We start from the raw sequence: 26,286 nt of genomic DNA on the forward strand, positions 1-26,286 counted from the left end.
ATTTATAAATGAATTCTTTTCCAAATTTGCAATTTATCTTAACATAACATTATTATGATCTCCAAACCACTTGTAGTCACATATTCGAGATTAAAATGGCACACAATTTTATAGAACCTGTGCCATAACTGAAGGAAAAAATAATCATTTAACTTCATAAAAATTTTCAGGATTATACATTCAGTGGTTTTGACACCAATTTCAAGCTTTGACTGGACTGAATAAAATATCTAAATTTGGATTCTTAAAAGAGACCAAACAACTGAAAAGTTTTGTTTATATAAAAAAAGGGGGAAATTAAAAATGAAAGGTCAAAAACAACTATATAAGCAGAAAACTGTACAACAGATAAATATAATCTGTCCAACAACAACATATAACTGATGTATTCCTAAGTCTGATAAAACGTTTATAAATCTGGAATTAGTGAGGTAAAAAAGAGAACTAGAAATGTGAAAATATGAGAGGAAAGATGACTACAGTGGATACTCGGACCCTCATTTATACGGATTTGTGATATCTGGATTGTCAACCAAGAGAAAATATCTCTGTACTGTCTAGTCTGTACACTATCCACCTGCAGTGAGCACAGCAGACCAACAACAGGAAACGTAAGAAGACGATACAGAACAAAATGTAAAGCTTTCAAATGGTTTGAATAACAGTGTGATACTGTGAGTTCACTATGATTAAAACAAATTCGTGATGTAGCAGCAATGAAGAGAAAAAAATGTTTGCTTCAAATGATAGTTGCCAAATATTTTTAAAGAAATTAGATACAGTGACTGTCTGATGCGATTTTGTTAGGTATTTCATGTTTAAGGTTACAGTATTTTAGTAATTTTAAGAAAATATGTACGTGTGTATGAAAACTTGGCTCTAATCTCCTACCAAACATTGATGTTTTGTTGATTTTAGTAAGTTTAATTTGTTTTTATTGTTCTGAATGAACAAATAATATTATGTATTAAACCTAGAAAGATAACCATGTGACAGTGTACCTAAAAGGTAAGAAGGTGAAGGTGATGTAGGTTATCATTCTAAGAATTAATAATACAAAAATAATTTTTCTTCATAAATTCAAATATCCAGATTTTCGATTATCCAAATGACTTACAACAACAATTAGTTCGGTTAACTGAGTCTCCACTGCACTTATATTTCAGAAGAAAGTGATTCTTGCGGGAATCAAAGTGAAAAAAGGTGGCAATGAATTGCTTTGAGGTAAAGAAAAAGTTGAGGTAGGTACTAAGCAACAAACCTGAGAAACAGCACATAGTCGGTGGGACTGTTGTTGTGGACGGGATTACCTTTGCCTGTCTGTACTGCTACCAAAAGAAGTAGTTGCTGGAGCCCACATAAAAACAGGAATTTTACAGCTTAAGACATGATAATAGCAACAAATCAGATGAAATGAACTTAGGATTTCACGGAGTGGTCCCATTAAGAAAAGTACATCTGGTTTCTACAGCTTGTGGTTTAAATGCTATACAACATAAACAATGCCATTGCAATGTGAAATACAAACATGGAATGCAAGAAAAATGATGCTAACTGGTAAATATATATAAATTTTGAAAATACTAGTACAGTTAACCAGACATATTTCAATTAAACTTAAAAAAATTGTTTACGAGAATTTTTGGTTAAAAAGTGTAGCTCCATTCACATTTTTAAAATAAATTTCATGTGCTGCTGCAAAGATAGTTTGGATGGTTTTCAAACGAGGAATTACATTTGCACTTTTTTTATTTGGCAGAAACTGTCCTATAAGACTGCCTCACACCACATGAAATGAACTAAAAGTTTTCTTGTTAAGTGCTATGGCAAATGGCAACTTTTATAGTATTTAAAAAATATTCTCTTTGGATTCTGAATAACTGATTACACAGATAGTAGAGTTTCCTTCCAGCAGAATCCTCTGGACTTCTTCCAGTCACACTTGTCATCTAGGTGTAATTTTACATTAACACTTTTCCAAAATAAAATGCTAAGCCTCTGCAAAACACCATTTAGCTAAAACAACACACATACAAAAATAATTACAATTTAATTATTTAAATCCCTATTCCTACGTATTTTGTACTTTCCTGCAGGCTGGATTCTAACCTGCATCCCTACAGTCCATTTCACACTCAACGAGGTAGATTCTACAACACACATCAGAACAGAGACCTGCAGTTAACAGAGAATACACTCATCACCATATGCAAGGCACAATGGCATTTCTTAATTTCTTAAACATACACATCCACCATCTTTTTACATAGCTATCTTCTGAACCAATTTAACAGAAATATAAAGTTACATGGCTAATTAATAAGGACTGGGCTGGAGGTTTCTAATGTATTTTGGTTACTGGAAAGGTTGTTGAAGATGATGAAATTTTCAACAATGTGCTGCACAGACAGAAATTTAGTAAAATTCCACTTGATGTTTTGAGCATATGAATACAAAGCTCTCCAGATAATGTAGGTTTGATATCAGCAAAATTATTTTTTAAGGATATCACAGGAAACAACAGAGAAACAAAGCAATGCTCCACATTCTATAACTACAACTTCAGATGACATCAGAAACAAATTAAGAATTATACTGGACTAGCAGCACCACAGATTAAGTCATGAGCTCAAAATTGTTTGAATTTAACGATGCTGTTATAAATGAATCTTTCACAGTTAAAAAAAACTGAACAAAGCTTAATTTTTTTTTACATGCTTTATAAGAAAGTAGGATGGGTACATTAAAAGATACACCACGTATTTAACCGGCAATACTTACAAAGCTACAAAGTCTTTTCAAGCAGAAAATTGGTGATGTCAATAATGACCACATACATCATAAAAATGTTTAAGTGGTAGAACTGTCATGACTTGTAATTTCTAGGAAGTGTACGATTTTCTCTCTTACTTCAATGAGGACTTTTTGTTGTTAATTGCTGTTTAAAAATCTCTGCAAAGGAACATGTTTATGTTCTATGCTAAGTGGAAAATAATTTTTTATCTGTAAAAGTAAGTTGAGGAAATAATTGTACAGTGAGCACATTGCTTGCTTTCCTTGTAACTACATAACGATAAGCGAATCATTGTAAAAATTCTTGAACAAACATCAACGGAAGATAGTCTTTAATGGCATTTAACTCTTCTCCATTTTTTCCTTTATGCTCAATGAACATTGGAGAAAGGAAAGAATTGCTGAAACTCTATGTATTTGAAATGTTAGTTAGCACTATCAAATCTGGCAATTGCGTATGATATACACAAGACTAGGCACTATGAGGTAGGGAAAAAACAGGGAGGGCACAGATGAATAGAATTTATCAGTGTAGCTAAAGCAGAGTAAAAGAAGTGGAGGTACACAGTTTAAAAATGACAACTGACAGAATCTTCTGAATTAGATGAGTGTTGGTACAATAAAATACTCTTTCAAAGAAATAAAAGAAATGCAATATTATATTTCAAGTGATTGTGGCTGCACCTGATAAGGAGTATACTACACTGACAATGCAGTGCAAACTGTTCCCACTACTATACTAAATGATTGGAATGGTTTCCCTGTAGTAAAAACTGATTAAATAAAATATTACAACATAGTTGCATACTGTCATCTCATTCAGCAAAAAGCTGAACAAGGATAAATATACACAAGAAAATGAAAAACATCACGCTTTCTATACTACTAACAATATCATTCTTCTAACAGATGGTTTTTATGAACTCTGTAACTGCAAGCCTACTGCCATGTATTCCAAACAATAAAATACTGTCATACAAAAATAGCGGACATATACAGATATATGTAAATATGTATCAAATATTAGTTTAAAATTTATTTCTAAGAATAAGTACACTCCATTATGTAAGTAAAAACATAACTTTATATTTAAGAGAGGTAATATTCCATGTGCTTACAAACAGGCTATCTGTTTTAAATGCTAATTTTAAATAATTAAAACTGGGAAGTTGGAGGAGTAACAGTGCATTCTACAACTACTTTGGTTCAGATAACACAGAATTCTACATAAATGTAATAAATTACATTTGGTTAGCTTTAAACAATATATACAAGCAGCACAATCAATATAGTCATACCAAAAGTCAGCAGAGGAAAGGGAATATGGCATTAAATAATGAAACTGTTAACATATCAATGTTAAAACAACACAAGAAATGAACTAAGTCTTTTCAGAATTACAGGCTACTTAATAAGCAAAATAGCTGCTATCTTTTGTGCTGCAAGAGGCAGTAGATCTTATGCTGAAGGCTTCAAAAGATCTTGGAGAGGTGATTGCAGATATCACATAACTACTAATGGAAGCCTGCATTCATAGTGTCAAATCATAAAATGATAAGTTACGAGGCTCTTCACACTTTTGTTTGTTTAGCGTAACCAACTCACTACTAATGAACTCATTATTTTTAAAAAGAAACTTCTGTAATATACTTCCATGTGCTGCTTGTAAAGGCTTAAAGCTTTCACATTCCTATAATTTTTTCAACAACTATTCAAAATTAAAATTCACAAAGTATCTACATATACAGTGTTTGCCAGAACAGATGAAAGGCAAAGAGTATTAGGAGGAGCAACAGATGTACTGCTGAGAAACCAACAGTAAGGAATGAAATTTAAGCTGAAAAAAATATTGTGCCTGAGATGAAAATAAAAGACATAGGAATAAAGCAGGGAGCATAATGAATCATCTGTACATAAAATAATGGAAAGGCAACCACTCACCTGTAGTGGATTGATGCATGGACCACAGAAACACATAATGATATGCAAGACTCTTGCCATGGCCATGGGACAGGAGGAGATTGCTGTTTTAATGTGTCATTGACAACGGGGTCATTGCAGATGGAGAACAAATTCGTTATGCATTTCGGTGCTCCACACATCGATCTGTTATAAGTGAAAGGTTGCCTTTCCCTTATTCTACATATTGCGCCTTCAAGGAATTTTCAGTTACTGAATCATCTACACAATTATTCTACTCAGTAAACTGAGGCCGTATCACAGATTATAAAATCGACTTCAGGATTGAATAAATGACAGCACAATCTTTCAGATGCCTTCAAAAAGTTCTAAGGACCAATGTTTTATGTAATATTGATCAGAGACTGGTCAGTATTGTGCTCGCATCTTTTTTCCCCAAATGAAGCATACATCATCATTTGAAATATTTCATCTCTCTCAAATGTGTAGAATGGTAATCCTGAATTCATACAGCACATACAGTATATCTAAACGTTTGTAGAAAGGCAGTTGTAAGATATTTCCCTCACATAAACTTACTATTAAATACAGGGAAATTTCAGTTCTCAGCAATATTCTGTATCTCTCTCTAATCAAGACTCATATCACTATTTCATAAATCATTGGCAAACTGTTGTATCCAGTGACTTTAGTTAATGCATGTGTCATTTAGTCTACTGGATTTTGCAAGTGTGTTGGGTAAAAAGAAAAAGTGTTGTGAGAGGGAAAATTATTTTTACATCCACTGCTCTTATGCAAGATATAGATACTATCAAGATTTCAAAACAATTTCATTTTTAATAACAGTGACCGTTGTTTGTATGCTGTGACTCAAATTAAGTCCTGATTAATTTCGGGGCAGAAACTGTTAAAATGGAATGAAAATGTTATCAACTGAGTAACTGAGAAGATAGTATAAACAATACAGGTAAAAATTACCCAACAATGGCAAGCAAGCTGATCAGCACAACACTGTTACAATTTTTAGTAAAATACTTGTTATATAAAAATATTAATTTAAGGTACTTTAATTCTCTTAGAAGCAGCTAGAGTACCAACCGGTTATGCAAATTACGAAAGAATTGACACAAACATTTGTCTCATGTACAAGAAATGGTAGCACAGATTTGATCTAACACATTGGCTGTCATCTTGACTGACGAGTTTAAATATACCACAATGCTCAGATAAAAAGTATCTTGGTTCATTGCTTCAACACATCTCAGCCTTTATTATTAGAATGTTATCCCTATGTATGGCAATGACAGTGAAATGTTATACAAAATATTCCTACGAACTCACTCCTAGTTGGCTTTAAAAAATACTGTTTCAGAGCAGAATTACTGTGCACCTTCAAAAACAGGAGAGGGTGGGAAGTGTAATCTAAAACAATCAACTACGTCACTCTATACCCCTACTGCAGGAATACAAAACCTATATATTTCATTTTGTTTTAGAAACACAAGTAAAAATAGTTACAAAACTGACACATAACGGAAATACGCAGAATTACAACATCACAAATGACTAGTAAACAGATACGATAAAAAAAATCCAGACTGAAAATATTATGCATTGCCAGCCAGTGCTCTTGCAGCTTCCTCAAGAGTTGAATAACACGTGGATATGTATGCAAGATAAACAACAGTGTCACAAACAAAGATAATGATGGTGGCAGTGAGACAGTGGATGATGCCATCCCTGCTATTGTTGTTGTTGTTGCTGTTGTTGTTGGGGTGCTGTAGGTGACTGCTGTTGCTGTAGTTGGGATTGCTGCTGCTGCGGTTGCTGCTGTGGCTGGGGCTGCTGTTGCTGCTGCTGCTGTTGTTGTTGTTGCTGCTGGAAAGCTTGGTTGAAGCGAGGTAGTGGTACAGGTTTGTTTGAAACATCCTCTGATGATTCAAGGAGTGATGCCATCATTTCAGAGGAAGTGCTGGCAGACCCAGATGCTCCTGTTATGTCCAGAGATGTTGCTGCAGATTCCATTAGATGTAAAAATTGGGAAGAAATATTTGGGTCAGGGACAAGGAGGCCCTCTGAGCCTGATTCACCTACAGAGAGCAATCGATGCAGTTCTTCTTGCACACCACCAGTACTTTCATCCACTATGTCTTCAGATAATGAAGCTGATGTCGATGGTATTAGGCTGAGATATGGCGAGAAATCCATCGTCCCCTCTGATTGTGAGAGAGAACTTGGTGAAGGATACTCCATTTTTACACCACTTCCATGTTCAAATGACTTAAACTGAGATGATGGTGGGTATGGAGGTGGTGGAGGGACTGAATGCTGGTGACCATAAACCAATTCTGTCAATAGTTCAGTAGTACGGGAATCTTCCGATACTTGTGGTCTGTGGTGCACTGTCACTGCAGATCTCTCACCTGATGCCATAGATGTCGTTTCGGATTTCAGCAGAATTGAACTGCTCCTTGAAGGCGAATGCTGGAGAATTTCCTCAATAGATGGTGTTTTTAGTGGATCATCTTCCACATCTTCCTCCAACATCAGTATATCCTTTGTCTCTTCTACTTCACAAAAAGATGAAGATGGACCAGGTATTGTAGAAGACTCTCCTTCAAACTCTAAACTTGTAGATACAGTGGCTTTTGATGTCGAGGGTCTAGGGCTTACAACAGATGATTTTCGAGATATCTCAGCAGCAGCGGCAGCAGCAGCGCGAACTCTTTTACCTCTTCCCCTCGTCACGGGGCCTGCTGCTGCACCATGGTGACTCTTTTTGATATGACGTACCAGATGATCCTTCCGGCCAAATCTCTGGGGACAGAACTGGCACAAAAAATCTCTCTTCCCAGTGTGGACTACTAAATGTCTACGGACATCCTTACGAGTGAAGAATTTACGGTCACAATGGTCACATCGATACTTTTTATCTGAAGGGTTTTTGACAGTTCTTGATCCAGCATGCACTTTAAGATGGTAAACAATTTCTTCTTTGTTGGCAAACACTTTTCCACACATTTTGCATTCCAAATTTCCTTCTTCAGCTGCATGCACAGCAACATGCTTCCGGAAACTGAGAAATGAACTGTATTCTTTCCCACAACCCTCTCTTTCACATCTGAAAGTTTTCTTCACTGGGCTATGAACTTTCACATGGTTCTTCAGATGATCTTTGCGATGGAAAGTTCTCTCACATACTGTACACCTATACCTTCTCTCATCAGAATGTATAAGAACATGTCGCACAAGCTTAAACTTTGAAGAAAATGCCTTTTTACACTGTGAGCATTCAAATGGTCTCTCTCCAGTGTGAGAATACATATGCTGGCTCAGTTTACCTGGGCTGCCAAATGCTTTCAAACATACATGGCACACATGTCGGCCAGGTGAAGGACCAGTCCTAGACCTTTTTCTTTCTGCAGATGAGGTGCCACCACTTTCACTACTGCCATTGCCACCACCGACAACGCCTCCACCACTGGCTGCAGCACTTCCGCTACCTTCACTTCCACCACTACGATTAGATGCTGCTCTCTGAAGATTCTCTTCATTTTTTGCATCCTTCTTACTTCTTCCCGAAGACTTCCTAGAACTGCTGCTAGTTCTCATCAAACGTTGTCCCTCCAAAATACTACCACTTGCTTCCATGGCCGTGTCGCCGCTTCTAAGAGTATGCCGTGATGTGCTAGGTGTAGACATTTCTGTGGTAGTACTAAGAGGGATGTTAATTTGTGCCTCAGCAACTGGAAGGTGCTCTTCTTGCAACGCTTCATCTCCTCGATGTACAGTGGAGAGAGAGGTACCTGGAACTGCCCCATCGTTACTATCATCTCGGGAAGACATGACGGCGGGAGTCGGGAGCCCGCGCCTAGTGCTGGAACGACCACCCGTCGCCAGAGCCTTGGTCAGGGTGGCGCAACGGTTGCACACCTGGCGTGTGCCCACCAGTCGTCGATGGCACCTCCGACAAGTGGCTGGTGGAGCACCCCTGGCTGGGGGCCGGGGCCGCAGCTGCCGTGAACTCCCGTGCTCTTCACGGGTTTCTGTCAGTGTAAAAACAAAAAAATGACATTGATTACTGTTAAAGACAGATTGTTAACCCAACTATTATCAATTTCATGATGACTGATCCCTATCTTCAAGCCCCTCACTGGCCTCATCACATGATCATCACTGTCTTGCAGCTCTCAGAAAATGCTGAAATGTCTACTTTTATTTTGTAAGTGTTATATCTTGATTGAAAAGTGGGCAATATAGGCAGAAGTATTTACCAAAAAGCATGCTTCTTTTAGAGCATTACTTTTTCTTGAAATTTTCAACTTTGAAGAGGTACAGAAGACAGACTATAGTTTTCGGGAACATTCTCCAGTGCATAGGTCAAAGATCATTCTCTATTTACTGGCACATTTTCATTGTTTTGTGAGTAGTCATTTCATCACAACAATGTCAAATGCAAGTCACTAAGATTGAGCTTACAATCACGTTTCAAGGAGGACTAAACATGGCCGTAAAGCTTGGACTTATGTTACTTAGATCTCATATCATTACTAATAAACAGCCCCTATGTGAAATAAGAGTGAGTAAAACAGTTCCTATAGGAACTGCAATTTATGTAAGGTTCACCACAGTTGCCACACAAATGCCATGTCACTACTATTTTGTGCGAGAAGTGCCTATTGCATCGGCAGAGATTGATTAGACTGTTTCATATGTGACAAAATAAAATACCTACAGCTGCCCTTCTGTCCTTTCAATGTTATTTATTATATGGGTACCAGATTTGGTGATTCAATACACTACCTTCAGGCCTTAATTGACGCACATTGGGTTTACTCCAAGTGTATACACAATTCCATCAATGGCCAACATCTATGAACTGTGTAGACTGTAACAATAATGACGTGTTTCCAACCATCATCTACCAACTTTCCCTCCAGGGATCCTAATTTGAGTTCCTGAAGCATCTCTGTAATACTTGCGTGTTGCTCGAAACTACCAGTAACAAATTTAGCAGCCCACCTCTGAACTGCTTCAGTCTCTTCCTTTAATCACGTGGAAAGGTCGCAATAGTGTCCTACATGCGGTCTCCTTTACAGATGAACCACACTTTCCTGAAATTTTCCGAATAAACTGAAGTCAACTATTTGCCTTCCCTACCTCAATCCTTGAATGCTTGTTCCATTTCATATCACTTTGCAACATTATGCCCATATATTCAGATGATTCGACTGTTTCAAGCAGGACACTGCTAATGCTGTATCTGTTCATAACGGGCTTGTCTTTCCTACTTATCTACATTAAAACATTCATTTATGTACATTTACAGCTAGCCACCATTTATCACCTCCCCATGAACCATGGACCTTGCCGTTGGTGGGGAGGCTTGCGTGCCTCAACGATACAGATAGCCGTACCGTAGGTGCAACCACAACGGAGGGGTATCTGTTGAGAGGCCAGACAAACGTGTGGTTCCTGAAGAGGGACAGCAGCCTTTTCAGTAGTTGCAGGGGCAGCAGTCTGGATGATTGACTGATCTGGCCTTGTAACACTAACCAAAATGGCCTTGTTGTTCTGGTACTGCGAACGGATGAACGCAAGGGGAAACTACAGCCTTAATTTTTCCCGAGAGCATGCAGCTTTAGTGTATGATTAAATGATGATGGCGTCCTCTTGGGTAAAATATTCTGGAGGTAAAGTAGTCCCCCATTCGGATCTCTGGGCGGGGACTACTCAAGAGGACGTCGTTATCAGGAGAAAGAAAACTGGTCTTCTACAGATCGGAGCGTGGAATGTCAGATCCCTTAATCGGGCAGGTAGGTTAGGAAATTTAAAAAGGGAAATGGATAGGTTAAAGTTAGATATAGTGGGAATTAGTGAAGTTCGGTGGCAGAAAGAACAAGACTTTTGGTCAGGTGAATACAGGGTTATAAATACAAAATCAAATAGGGGTTATGAAGGTGTAGGTTTGATAATGAATAAAAAAAACAGGAGTACGGGTAAGTTACTACAAACAGCATAGTGAATGCATTATTGTGGCCAAGATAGATACGAAGCCAAAGCCTACTACAGTAGTACAAGTTTATATGCCAACTAGATCTGCAGATGATGAAGAAATTGAAGAAATGTATGATGAGATAAAAGAAATTATTCAGGTAGTGAAGGGAGACGAAAATTTAATAGTCATGGGTGACTGGAACTGGTCTGTAGGAAAAGGGAAAGAAGGATACATAGTAAGTGAATATGGATTGGGGCTAAGAAATGAAAGAGGAAGCTGCCTGGTAGAATTTTGGGCAGAGCATAACTTAATCATAGCCAACACTTGGTTCAAGAATCATAAAAGAAGGCTGTATACATGGAAGAAGCCTGGAGATACTGACAGGTTTCAGATAGATTATATAATGGTACGACAGAGATTTAGGAAACAGGTTTTAAATTGTAAGACATTTCCAGGGGCAGATGTGGACTCTGACCACAATCTATTGGTTATGTATGAACTGTAGATTAAAATTGAAGAAACTGCAAAAAGGTGGGAATTTGAGGAGATGGGATCTGGATAAACTGAAAGAACCAGAGGTTGTACAGAGCTTCAGGGAGAGCATAAGGGAACAATTGACAGAACTGGGGGAAAGAAATATAGTAGAAGAAGAATGGGTAGCTTTGAGGGATGAAATAGTGAAGGCAGCAGAGGATCAAATAGGTAAAAAGACGAGGGCTAGAAGAAACCCTTGGGTAAGAGAAGAAATATTGAATTTCATTAATGAAAGGAGAAAATATAAACATGCAGTAAATGAAGCAGGCAAAAAGGAATACAAAGGTCTCAAAAATGATATCGACAGGAGGTGCAAAATGGCTAAGCAGGTATGGCTAGAGGACAAATGTAAGGATGTAGAGGCTTATCTCACTAGGGGTAAGATAGATACTGCTTACAGGAAAATTAGAGAGACCTTTGGAGAAAGGAGAACCACTTCCATGAATATCAAGAGCTTGGATGGAAACCCAGTTCTAAGCAAAGAAGGGAAAGCAGAAAGGTGGAAGGAGTATGTAGAGGGTCTATACAAGGGCGACGTACTAGAGGACAATATTATGGAAATGGAAGAGGTTTAGGTGTTCGTTTTTCCCGCTCGCTGTTCGGGAGTGGAATAGTAGAGAGATAGTATGTGAATTGCAGAGTAGTCAGGTAGATGTAGATGTAGATGAAGATGAAATGGGAGATATGATACTGCGTAAAGAGTTTGACAGAGCACTGAAAGACCTGAGTCAAAACAAGGCCCCAGGAGTAGACAACATTCCATTAGAACTACTGACAGCCTTCGGAGAGCCAGTCCTGACAAAACTCTACCATCTGGTGAGGAAGATGTATGAAAGAGGCGAAATACCCTCAGACTTCAAGAAGAATATAATAATCCCAATCCCAAAGAAAGCAGGTGTTAACAGATGTGAAAATTGCCGAACTATCAGTTTAATAAGCCACAGCTGCAAAATACTAACACAAATTCTTTACAGACGAATGGAAAAACTGATAGAAGCCGACCTCGGGGAAGATCAGTTTGGATTCCGTAGAAATGTTGGAACACATGAGGCAATACTAATCCTATGACTTATCTAAGAAGAAAGATTAAGGAAAGGCAAACCTACGTTTCTAGCATTTGTAGACTTGGAGAAAGCTTTTGACAATGTTGATTGGAATACTCTCTTTCAAATTCTGAAGGTGACGGGGGTAAAATACAGGGAGCGAAAGGCCATTTACAATTTGTACTGAAAGCAGGTGGCAGTTATAAAGAGTCGAGGGGTATGAAAGGGAAGCAGTGGTTGGGAGTGAGTCAGGGTTGTAACCTAACCCTCGATGATATTCAATCTGTATATTGAGCAAGCGATAAAGGAAACAAAAGAAAAGTTCGGAGTAGGTATTAATATCCATGGAGAAGAAATAAAAAACCTGAGGTTCACCGATGACATTGTAATTCTGTCAGAGACACCAAAGGACTTGGAAGAACAGTTGAACGGAATGGACAGTGTCTTGATAGGAGTGTGTAAGATGAACATCAACAAAAGCAAAATGAGGATAATGGAATGTAGTCGAATTAAGTCGGGTGATGCTGAGGGAATTAGATTAGGAAATGAAACACTTAAAGTAGTAAAGGAGCTTTGCTATTTGGGGAGCAAAATAACTGATGATGGTCGAAGTAGAGAGGATATAAAATGTAGACTGACAATGGCAAAGAAAGCGTTTCTGAAGAAGAAAAATTTGTTAACATCGAATGTAGATTTAAACGTCAGGAAGTCGTTTCTGAAAGTATTTGTATGAAGTGTAGCCATGTATGGAAGTGAAACATGGACAATAAATAGTTTGGACAAGAAGAGAATAGAAGCTTTCAAAATGTGGTGCTACAGAAGAATGTTGAAAGTAGGTGGGTACATCACGTAACTAATGAGGAGGTATTGAATAGAATTGGGGAGAAGAGGAGACTGTAGCACAACTTGACTAGAAGAAGGGATCGGTTGGTAGGACATGTTCTGAGACATCGAGGGATCACCAATTTAGTATTGGAAGGCAGCGTAGAAGGTAAAAATCGTAGAGGGAGACCAAGAGATGAATACACTAAGCAGATTCAGAAGGGTGTAGACTGCAGTAGGTACTGGGAGATGAAGAAGCTTGCACAGGATAGAGTAGCATGGAGAGCTGCATCAAACCAGTCTCAGGACCAAAGACCGCAACAACAACAACAACAACAACAACAACAACAACCATTTATCACACCATCTAGAAATTTTGTCTAAATTATCTTGTATCATCCTACAGTTACTTTCCTTCGACACCTTTCTGTACACCATAGTACACCAGCAAAGAGCCGCAAATTGCTGCCCACCCAATCTGCCAGATCATTTATGGATGTAGAAATAACACACATCCAATCACACATTTCTGTGGGGCTCTCCTGACAATATCATTGTCTCTGATGAACACTCGCTGTCGAGAGCAACATACTGGGTTCTATTACTTAAGAAGTCTCCAAACCAGTCACATATGTGGGAACCTATTCCATATGCTTGTACCTTTGTTAACAGTATGCACTGAGGCACCATGTCAAATGCTTTTCAGAAATGCAGAAATATGGAATCTAACAATATTAAGAAGGAAAGCTGTTACTCACCATATAGCAGAGATGCCGAGTAGTAGATAGGCACAACAAAAAGACTCTCACAATTATAGCTTTCAGTGTTAAGGCCTTTGTCAACAATAAACACACACACACACACACACACACACACACACACACACACACACAAATGCATACACAACTCACACGACTGCAGTTTCAGGCAACTGAACCCATCCTGGATTTTCCATTGTTTGAAACATGAAATCTGCTTGTTGCCCCTTCTCCATGGTTTGCAGTGTACCACGTGAGAAAAGGTTAAGCCGAGTTTCATGTGAGTGATGTTTTCTAAAACCACGGTTTTCAGTCCCTGTGAAAGTTATTACAATCAAACTCAAAATATGTTCTAGAATTCTAAGGATATTGCGCAGTAATTTTGTGGGGCTATTCTTTTACCTTTCATATAGACAGGAGTCACACCCATTTTTCCAGTTATTTGGAACATTCACTGGGACATTGTGCTGGGCAAGAGATTTGCGATAAATGCAAGATAAGTAAGGGGCCAATGGGACAGAGTACTCTTTATAAAACTGAACTGAGATTCCACCCAGAGCTGTAACTTATTTGTCTTCAATTCTTTCAGTTGTTTCTCTACAGAAGGGATGCTTGTTACTATGTTGTCCATATACGCCTCTGTGCAATAGTCAAACAATGTTTGTACGATTCTCCTGCAAGAACAATTTCTTAAACTTGGAATTTAAAGCATTGGTTTCTGTTTTCCTATCTTCAACTGCCACAACAGACTGGTCAAGAAGTAACTGGACAGAAGCCTTCGATCCGCTTAGCAATTTTACACAGGACAAAAATTTTTCTCAACCCCTCCCGTGGCACCCAACCTATCCTTTTGATGAATGTTCCATGACTCATTAAATATCTCAGAGCTTTCATACTTCGGGTTTTAGCCAGCTCTTTGCCCCAAGAGTAATTTGAAAATTCAGGAAGTTTGTTATGAATATTTCAACAATTTACCGATAAAATTTTGACATTTGAAATGTCTTTACTCTGACCAGTGCCTGATGTCCCTATCTGCATATCGACTGGTGGGTGATCATCAGAGTACGCCAAACTAACGCCTAGCCTAAAAAAACCTCTTGTGCACTTCACAAGAACCCTGCTATCCGAGTAGCTGCTTCATCCATGTAATGCACCCCTGAACTATCAAGGGGAATCCCACAATTCTCCACCTAATAATGCAGCTCTAGAAATCTGCAGTCACAGAGTTGACGAAGCCTTTGGTTTAGACCCTCCACTTGGCTTCACAGCCAAGGTCTCTGATCAACTCTGCGTACAATGCTACAAATTGGAAGCTTTGGTTGCACTGCTCCCGCCCCCATGCGAGGCCAGCAATATTCACCACCTCCACTAGCTAACTGTATAAACTGAGAATGGCCGCAGAGCCCATGTGATAGGTGTTGTTAGTGCTGATGTGAGCCACTACATGCACACAACTGCACAGTGCACTCCTGATAGCCAAAGGCAAGGCCACCTCCACATTTTAGATCAGACCCCCCCCCCCCCCCCCCCCCAGCAGACATACCAAGTGCACATTAGCTTTGCTTCTAGCCCTGAATGCTATCTTCCTAAGAGACTCCAAAACACAATGTTGGAGCTCCTGACAACTAGCGGGCTACCTGTCAACGAGTGCCTGCTCGGACCTGCTGATGGAACAGTCAGCTGTTCATTCACAGGGTGATTAGGTAAGGCCAGGCGTCCAAGCCTTCATATTGGTCATACTGGTTCTTTAGCTCGAGCGATGCAAACACATTTACATACTGCCACCCACTCTGTTCTGAAGGCGGATCTATCACACCGGGTACACTAGGAGATGCCTCAGCAGCAGAACCATTGGTTTAAACAAGCAAAACATAAAGTGTCCCATGTGATGCACAAGATTCTCTGCCACCACTACACCCGAGTCAGCAGCTATGAAGGCTGCTGATTGTAGCCAAAACCACATTCAACTGTTCACTAACTGCAGCCAGCTCTCCTGCGTCTGCACGCTGCACACATGCATCCTACCCATCCTAGCATGACTAACTGTGATAGTGAACTATAAAAGCTGACATATCTAGATATGCAACTTGTTACACTTGTGACATGTCACTGTGTAACTGGCTGTTCAGAAGAAATGTCAACTGAGCTACAGACTGCCTAAATTTACACTTACTAAACGTGAGAGTAAACCTATTAAATATAAAAACATGCGTGACAGTTAGGCAATATATACTAATTTAAGCAATATGTACTATTAAGAAATCACAGGAAAAGCTGCCCAGGAGATGTGTCACAGGTAACAGCTGGAGCAAGAATGACTGGCTAACTAGGTTGAACCAAATCGTCACTTTTCTTGGAAACAAATAAGCAACTACTGCAATACTGACTGCCTGAATATACACTTACAAAATGAGATTACACTTCTTAAATACAAGAACACACATGTTAAGCAAAATATACATTTCACACGGGTCCACTGCCATGCTAAGACAATGACCTCTTTGTGCATATCTATTTTAGAATTTGTGCATTACTTAATTAATTTCTCCTAAAGTTTGGGGAACACTTTCCAGAGTGGACTGGTAGAATATCATTTATAGGCTACATCTTATTCTCTTTCACACTCTCATTCTCAATAAAATTCAAATACATTTAACACTTTGACAACCAACCTCAAGCACAACTCCAGCCACAACACTGTGTTCACAGAATCATGGCTGAGTATATCTCGGGCCACGATTTTCATAATGCACAAGGCACTTGTCGCTCAAACACTGGACTTGTTTTGTATGAGAACAATGTACAGACACTTCGCTACCCGACCCTTGGAAAGTGCTACTTTCTGTTGTCAGATGTTAGAATTACTTCGAAGTAAGAAGTAGTGATTGTAAGAGCTTACTTTTGTAACTGACTGATCCATTGTCTGCTCACGTTGTCACAAGTTTCATTTATGTACTTGTTAAGTTTTGCAGTTTGCTGTAATTTCGCTAGAAATATGTCACATTTGTTGAGTGAGCAAGAAATTTTGGAAATTCAAGAGGAAGAATTCAATGATTTTGGATCGGAGAGTGATATCTGAGTGGGAACAGTCTGAAGAAGATTCTTATTCAGGTAAGCTGTAGCCTGCGACAATTTTTTGTCACTAATATTATCGCTACAGATATTGCTGCTGTAATTTAGTTTTGTTTTAGTTACCTTAAGTTTATCTTTTTTACAGTGAATCTGGTGACAAAGCTGCAACCAAAAGTGAGTTTCAAAGATTCGATCAGCAAACAAGAGGCAATTTACTGGAAAAATAAGCTGGTATTGTCCTGATGGCAATGTACCTCTTTGCATGCCAGAATGCTTTAGACTTTCTCATACAAAGCAAATTACATGTGAAATAACTCAATAAGTCACCACAAACATTACTTTTTTTTAGGATAATTATGCTCTGACATCATTATCATAAAATTTTTAATCTGTCTAAGAACTACAACGAATATAAAAAATAGACCTTGGAGCTTGGTCTTTTGTAATGGGTATTACCCTTTAAGATACATCAAATGCAAATTTTCCAGCAATATTTTAAATAATGGCATAAATGGCTTATTTTCTGTAATCAAAATTTTTCTTTGCGACTGTACACCAAAGTGTTAATGGTGATGAATTTACAGTGGACCTCAGACAACAAAAAACGTGTAATTTCTTTGTACACTGAACACAACATCCTCTCCAAAAATAATTCTTGCAATCTGAATTACAGTGGCATGTATTTCAATACATCAGCATTAGCAAATTCCTCTTAAGACCTGGCACTATATGGAAGCTCCATATTACTGTTTTCCAGCATTTCAATAATAAAATCCTTACTCCATTTCACAGGATTCACTGGATTTAATTCTCTCCACAGATAAAACATTAATTTAACATGTGAACTCACATCATGCCACAGTCACACAGCATCAGCACTTTAAGTGCATAAAATAAGTGCATAAAAACAAAAGTATGCGTAGGACTTGCAATCACATTTCTAATCTCATTCACATGTTTCACAATAAGGTGGATGTCAACAACCTATAGCTCATAATATTACAACAAAATAACTATCTGGAATGCAATGAAACTTTGCCATTAAATAGATAGGAATTACACCTTTAAAGCATGCACACGGGATCATTCATGAAAGCACAGCCAGGCATCTGTGATTTTTCAAAAAAATACTTGTGGAAAGCATGCATTCAAGTAAATATTTTCAGTCTTTTCAACTAAAATACAATGTTCACATACAAAACAAAAGAGGAAAATTTCATGAACCTGAAGAGGTCTGACACACTGCTACTTGAAGCCAGCAGTAAATCATAATGATGTGGATATTAGTAAAGTTATTCTCTATTTTTAGATCAAAGTATACTATAACAAATCATTATTGTGAATAGGCAGATAGTTTCTCAATGAATAAATCTTTTTTGGGTGTTATTACACAAAGTCTTGAAAGAAGTCACTCTCCTGTATGAGGCTGATTTTTATTTGAAACAACACTTTATTTCATTGGTGATTGGCTAATATTTGTCCTTGAGCACTATTAAGCAATAACACAGAAAATAAAAGAATGAGAATCTACAATGGAGTATTTAATTTATTTACCATATAGTGACAAAAGCAAATATTAAGATATATGTGTAGTTTGCAATTATACATTTAAGGATTTAGACACAAAGCTAATAAGTTTAAATTCTGAAAATTAATAATTCAACAACACTCAAATAACATTTAAAGCATAAAATTATGACTGTTAATCACAATAGATACATTTAACCAGAGTTCAACATCTAGTGAATGAAGTGAATTGATAGAAAGAGCAGCAATAATAAGGTCACTGAATGGTCACTGATATTATCCTAGAGGGCAGCCTCTGATAATATACTGAATGGTTTGTTCTTGGGCCCCAGAACCACAGGTTGAAGATTTTTGAGTCCTCACTTGTGCATCATAGCATTACACTGGGCGTTAATGGTTCCTACCCTGTTCAGCCATGTCTGCTCATTCCTCTTCAGATCAAATCATGGTACGCTGGCCGATGGATCTTTAACATCTCGATGTTTCATTGTTGTGTCATTCCATCTCTTGCACCGCTCTTCTTTAATGTCAAACTACTTCTTGTTTCTTCCATTAAGCCACAGTGGAATGTCTGGTATCAAGCACTCTGGAGGAGTGTCATTTAAAACTATATGAATCTGGAGGTTTTGCGGGTTGTCAGGTTGATGGAGGTTCCTTCATTCCTGATTGGTTGCTTTTTGGTGTTGCAATTCAGATGGTGGAATATTACTGATGGTATGCGACCGAGGGATTGGTGTGGATTTTACTGAACCCATAATGATTCTCATTGATTCCTTCACATGGATGTCTGGTTTTCTTGTATGAGCACTGTGTTGCATTACAGGGGCACAGTATTCAGCTACTGACCATACTAATGCCAAAGCTACAGTCCGTTGAGTGGAAGCTCCAATACCTCAGGTTGTGCCAGCCAGTTTATTTATGATGTTATTTCAGGTCATTAGCTTTTGGCTAGTGTTTTCCAGGTGTGTTACATATTTTAAAGACCAATCGACTGTGATATCAAGGTATTTAGACTGGAAATGTGTCTGATCCTCTGTTAACAGATTCACATTTACCTGTTGGTTTGCATTTCTGTTGTTTAAGTGTAATTCACAGACTTTTCTTGGCTGCATTTGGTTGGGGTCTATTTGCTTTGTAATAAGCATTGAGACAATATATTTTCTCCTTACTCAACGTGTGCTGCTTTGTATGGCTATGGCAAGGTCATTGGCATAGCAAAACTTTTGTCTAGTAGTAGTAGTTGGCATGCCAATTATGTGCAGACTCAAGAACAAGGGTGCTAGGATGGATCCTTGGAAAAGCCCACATTATCGTAAATGACTATTTTTGGAATATTAACAATATGAAAAAGATAATCTGCTATTTACCCAGTAGAGGAGGCATCAAGTGGCACATAGGCAAATTGTAAAAGAATGCTGTCATGTCCAGGTGATAAGGCTGGGCCTTAGCACCTGGAGACAACCGAGGCCATGTGCATGTGAGTTGCGGTTGTGTGAAGGTATGCGAGTTTTCTATGTCTGATGAATGAGTTACCCCAAAAGCTGAATATATTGAGCATTCTTTTACAATGCACCTGTCTGCCACTCAGCACCTCTTCTATGTGGTGAGTAGATTTCACATTTTTGTTCATGTTACAAATTTTGATGTTGTTTGATAAAATTATTCTCTGCAAGTAGATGGTAGGTTAAATGTTGCACCTGCACAAACTAAGCAGCCTCATCAAAGTTTTCTAATAGCCAGCACCAACATACACTGTCATAATGCACACAATAAGCTGTTACAGTACATGATAACTACCCTAAATACTAATTCTGAAGTATTATATCACCAATATGGGCACAAATCAATGCTCTCTTAATACCCCTTAAATATGTAAGCATTTTCTTATCAAAGAACACATTATGTATAGGAACTCCTACTATTACCCCCTACCACCCTCCACTTTTTCGCTCTTTACCCAGAACCATGGAGTTTGCCACACTGGGATGGATTGCCTTAACGATACAGGTAGCTGAATCATAGGTGCAACCACGTTACAGATGTATATGAGAAGAGACCAGATTAATACATGGTTCCTACAGAAGACCAGCAGCAGTTTCAGTAGTTACATGGGCAACAGTCTGGATGTTTGATCTGGATTTGTAACGTTAGTCAAGGGTTGGGTTGTTTGGGGGAAGAGACCAAACTGCGAGGTCATCGGTCTCACCGGATAAGGGAAGGTGAAGGAAGGAAGTTGGCCGTGCCCTTTCAAAGGAACAATCCTGGCATTTGCCTGGAGCGATTTAGGGAAATCACGGAAAACCTAAATCAGGATGGCTGGACGTGGATTGAAACGTCGTCCTCCCGAATGCGAGTCCAGTGTGCCACCTTGCTCGGTAATGTTAGTCAACATAGCCATGCTATGGCAGTAGAGCTAACAGCTGAAAGCAAGCAGAAACTAGAGCTGTTACATTTCCCGAGGATATGTAGCTCTACTGTATAGTTTTATGATAACTGTATCCTCTTGGGTAAGATATTTTGGAATTCCCCATTTGAATCTCTGGCTAGGTCTATTCAGAGGGATGGTGTAATGAGAAATAATTAATCTGGCATGCTATGTGTTAAGATATGGAATGTTAGGTTCCTCAATCAGCTGGTGAGGGTTAGAGGATTTGAAAAGAGAAATGGACAGATTGCAATGAGATACATGGTAATGAGAATTACTGAAATGCATTTACCAACACGCAATGAAATGTGGGCAACATATGAGCACGACTAATAATGAATCCAAAAATATGAATGAAAGTAAGCTAATATGAACAATACACCAAACACATTTTTGTAGCCATAATACACACAAAGAGGAGACCCGCAGAAGTAGTACAAGTGCAAGCCCTACTAGATCAGTGGCCAATGAAGATACTGGAAAGAATGTAACTGTTCACTCTAAGAGGAGTTATGGAACAGTGGCTGTTGGGGGGGGGTAACTGTTTGAATGGAAATCAGTACAAGGTATATGACTTCGGACCAACATTCATTCATTTTCAGACAAGCCTTAGCTTTCAACACAGTTTGCAATTATAATTTCATTGAACATATCAGCAAATTTAAATCTTTTCTAATTCAGTTACATGTGATATAAAATTGTGTGTGATGTGTTTGCTTTTGGTTGAGACTAAAGCAATGGAAATTCCTTGAATAGTTGACATTTGTTTCAGACTATGTAGATGTGCTGAACACACTGTTGACTGCTACCTATGGTTGACTAGGTTGATTGTGCTGAACTGTCAGTGCCGACCAAGGCTATTAAGCTTCTATTGAAAATGCTACTTTTGTCAGCCTCCACACGTAACTCTTCTTCTAGTGAACAATTAATACATGTGTGAGACCACGAGACATCAGAGGGTTTCAGAGAGATTGTACAATGGTCAATCCAGGGTGTACAAATGGACAAAGAAAAAAAATTCCCAGGTTTTTCCCGGATTTCCCAGTTAAAAATACCCTTTCTCCTGGGGTGAAACTACACTTTTTCCATGTTAAGTGAGAGTATGATTTTCCTTGGAACTGTAAAACTTATCAATCCATTGAATTGTTATGGTTCTACACCAGTGTCAAATTTCCCGGCACTTTACAAAACGAATCGTAGGAAAAAAAACACATTTTCGAAAGAACTGTGATGTGCAACAACATGTAGGCTGCATTTTCGTATGACGAAAGTATAAATTCGAATTTCACAAAACACTGCATGTTACTTCCAGAAGCATTGAAACTGAGATTGCAATGTGCAGCTCATGTCACACAATCTCACCAGCCGATGACAGTGGATATCCAGAGCATAGGACACATGATGTAGTCAGCCAATAGCAACATCCATTTTCAGTAGCGCGATCACACAAATAGAAAAAGTTAATGGTTTAAATTAATACATGGTGTTGTTACAAGAAAAGCAAAGCTTTCACATAAAATATTGTTCTCCAAGATTAATGAGCTGCAAGAGAATCTAAGTTTTCACACATAATGTTGATCTTTTTTGCGCATGTTACACTTTAAGATACATCATGCAAATATGCCAGTAAAATTTTTAATAACGACATAAATGTCTGATCATCTGGGCTCGAAATTCTTCTAATAGTCATCCACAAAGAGTTTATTTTTAAATGAGAGTAAAATGCTCTGTGGTATAAGAAACTCATTGTACATTCTCGCACATAGTTTATCTTGTGTAAAAGCAATTTACTTTGAGTTTAACACTTTTAAATCACCATTCACAATATTTTCCCATGACTATAAGAAATACGTTCATTTCAGCAGTTGCCACAGAGTGCCAGATAACAGGCACCACTGCGCTTGTGCAGCTACGACGACGCAGGAAGCCCATATGTTCGTACACATCACAGGATACTCCAAAAGCATCGGAATTTCATGAACCATACTAAAATGCATAATTTGGCTTAAAGCGGACATTCATATATCCAGATTTGGATGTAAATTATCTTGGAGTACCAGTACTGTATTATCTCATGTTTGGTTTTTTATTACGGCATAATGTCATATGTGCTAGAAGATGAAAACGTGCACCTGAAATGCAGTGAACAGTTGAAACTAGCCAATGGTGTGGAATTAAACACTGTGTTTCAAATAAATGGCCTGCCACAGCAGAAAAGATTAATAAAAGTCAAATTTCTTTAACAAACCAACAAAAATAACTTCATTGTTCAGCAAGGCAATTAATGCTTGACTGTCAGGAATGTGGAAATAAAATAAAAACTGAAACCAACAACTCAGCCTTTCGTCATGGTAAATGATAACAGCCAAACAGTTGCAGGACAAAGATTATTGAAATCCTTGACCACGGTTTCGGTATATCCAAATATACCTTCATCAGAAGTAAAATACACTAAAATCACATCCTGCAGTAGATATACATAAAACAATTGTGCCAAAGGCTTCGTCAGTAGTTAAGACATCATCTCCACTTGTACAACATAATTATGAACAGAACGTTGATGTGAACACAGCATAGCATCAGTACTTCGCCTGTGAACTAGCGTGAAGAAGGACCCTCGTCATGCTAGTTCAGTGTTTGAGGTACAACGCAAAAATTAAATCAACTTTTCAAAAAATGTTAATTTTGTAGCACACATCTTTCTGAAGAGTCTGATACATAAAACTTATGTCTTCGAGGAAATGTAAGACAAGTTATTTGGTTTTAAGTGTGCTAAAGTGCAGTGCCACTCATCTCCAGACAGCATTCTTCTATCGCACATCACTGTATTTCACTCTGTCGAATTCAAATGGGTATATTTTGTAATGGATGCCACAAAACTATATTCAGGACAGTAGAAATTAAAATGTCCTGTAGTGCCTCTCCTGCTTCCAGTCGGCCGTTTTGGCATCTTGTCCCTCTTAAAAAAAAAAAGAAACTCACAATTAATAGTGGATGGGATTACTTGTAACCGGAAGAACAAGAACTCTTCAGAATATCTGCACTCTTTATTGCTCATTAGCTAATAATTTGCTGTTATGTGTGACATAAAATTAAACATAGGAGACATACAACCACTAAAGACAAGAAACAAGCAAGACAGTACACATTTCTTCAAACCTTAAGTCCTAGAAAATTGTTATCCCTAATATAGCTACGGCTTGACATGAAGTGCTTTCCTTTCTGCGAAAGAATCTATTACCTCCTCAAAGTTCGTCAAATGTTTTGTTGCATGAAAAAACGAAATGTCATTGTTTAATACAGAAAAAAACTGTTAATATAAATAGTACCCACGACTGGTGTGGTTTCTTGAGTTGATAATGTGTATTTGGTCACTGTGTGCTAGATAAAACAAAATAGGCCTGTCTAATATTGCAGAAGTTGTAATACACAACAAATAAGTGAGACTGTTTTGGAACAAATGGTCATTTTCATGACACAACAAAATATAGTTCACGAAGTACGAATATCAAATGCCCATTAGGCCTAATACAAGCAGAAAGCTTTATGTTAGGAAATAGTTTCACATTTCATTCATACGCTCTAGCTTATCAAGCATAAGATTGAAAAGTAGTAGTACGAAATTTTTATATAAATTTGGAATTGTCATAGTCTTCTATAATTTATGTGATGTCCCCATTTCTTCTCCTTCCTCATTCTAACACACAATCTTGTCATCACTAATTCTGTAACTATTCCTTCGAGTGTCAAAACTTAGTCTTCGGTTAACTTCACTAACCCTGCCACAATCACCAGTTTAGCTATCCAGCAATTAAACTCCGGTTAGGCATTATTACATGTTCGTACAATGCTTTTTCTGTGATACTCCCAGAATATAACTTAAGCACCTACTAGCTCGGGACTGTACAACCGGTCCTTACTAGTGTAGCGGTCTGGCTAAAAACTTTCAGTCTAAATTTCATTTTCTTGGCTACACCAAGAAGATAACATGTAATCTTTCTTACCTGTTATTTCTGTTAGTCGTTTATTTCCACTCCGGTAGTTTTAATATATGGCTTTTGCTAGTAATTATAGCAACACTGATCATTCCAGACCCAGTCACTCACATAAACAGCGATTGGCATTCACCCATTTGGCATTATTCCGCTCAGCTTGTATAGACCCATCACCTTTTGTCTGCAGAAAAGTTTACTTCTGGATGCGACAGGGATTGCCCTGGCAGAGACATCACATACACTGTACACACATTCAAAAATCAACTTAGAATGTGTTCAAAAGTGTTCAAAATTAACAGGGATGAGTTTCAAAATCTATGAATAAACAATAGACCAACGTACGCTGGATGCTAGGCACTTTGTGAATCAAGTTACTTCCCCCTGTCCCCTCCCCCCTGGAATTGCCACCCAGGGCATATGCCCCACTGAGAACTGAAACAATGAAAAATTCCCGGAATTCGAAAAAATTCCCGAGTTATTCCTGGTTTACTCCTGGTTGTCCTGGGTCATATATACCCTGTCAGACAGAGATTCTGGAAACAAATTTTAAACTGCAACACACACCCACGAGCAGATGTTAACTCTGATATTATTTACTGCTTGTGAACTGCAGATTAAAGATGAAGAAATCACAGAAAGGTAAGCAATTAAGTAGATGGGACATGGGTAAGCAGAAAGAAAGACAAGTTCAAATGGATTATTAGCCAACTATTAAGAGAAATGGGAGAAAGGAATACAACAGAAGTACGGGTAGCTTCTAGGGATAGATTAGTGAAGGCAGTAGAGAAACAGCGAGCCAAACAGACAAGTCCTAGAAGAAATCTTTGGATAACACAGCAGATTTTGAATTCAGCTGATGAAAGAAGAATATATAAGTGTGCAGAAAAGGGGATACAGATGTCTAAGAAATGAGATTAACAATTATGTAAATAAAAGATAGGAGATTAAGAAAGGGTGCAGAAAAAATGCAAAGCTGTAGAAGAATGCATAGCAATAAGAAATACAGATCTTTCATATAGGAATGAGAAGCAGCTGTGTAACTATCAAGAGCTTAGAAAGAAGGGAAGTTTCAGGTGTGGGAAGGATTACGTAGAAGGACTACATAAAGTAAACAAAATTGAAGCCATTGCTATAGAAATCGAAGAAAGTGTACATGCAGATGAGATGGGAGAGCTGATATTGTGAAAAGAATATGACATGGCATTAAAAATGTGTGGTGAAATGAGGCACCTGGAAAAGACAACTGGAAAAACCAGCTACAACAAAACAAAGATGGCAGATACAGAACAGTATGACTATTACTTACTAGTTTAATAGGTCATGGTTCCAAATATTAGAATGAATTATATATAACTGGATGGAATATCTGGCAAAAGTTGTCCTGGATGACTACCAGTTG

The 26,286-nt window shown here is 38.1% G+C and overlaps 1 protein-coding gene across 2 annotated transcripts in view; it reads right to left on the bottom strand.

Annotated features, from left to right (window-relative positions):
- Positions 1-4,334: 4,334 nt before the first annotated feature.
- The window catches only part of LOC126278193 (zinc finger protein PLAG1-like), a 99,702-nt gene continuing 77,750 nt past the window's right edge, over positions 4,335-26,286 (bottom strand). For both annotated transcript variants that reach the window (XM_049978107.1, XM_049978108.1), the window contains one exon: positions 4,335-8,759. In XM_049978107.1, the coding sequence (XP_049834064.1) occupies positions 6,457-8,759 (2,303 nt within the window). In that variant the 3' untranslated portion in view covers positions 4,335-6,456. The remainder of the gene's footprint in view (positions 8,760-26,286) is intronic.

Source organism: Schistocerca gregaria, chromosome 6 (assembly GCF_023897955.1).
Source record: "Schistocerca gregaria isolate iqSchGreg1 chromosome 6, iqSchGreg1.2, whole genome shotgun sequence".
Classification (NCBI taxonomy): Eukaryota; Metazoa; Arthropoda; class Insecta; order Orthoptera; family Acrididae; genus Schistocerca; species Schistocerca gregaria.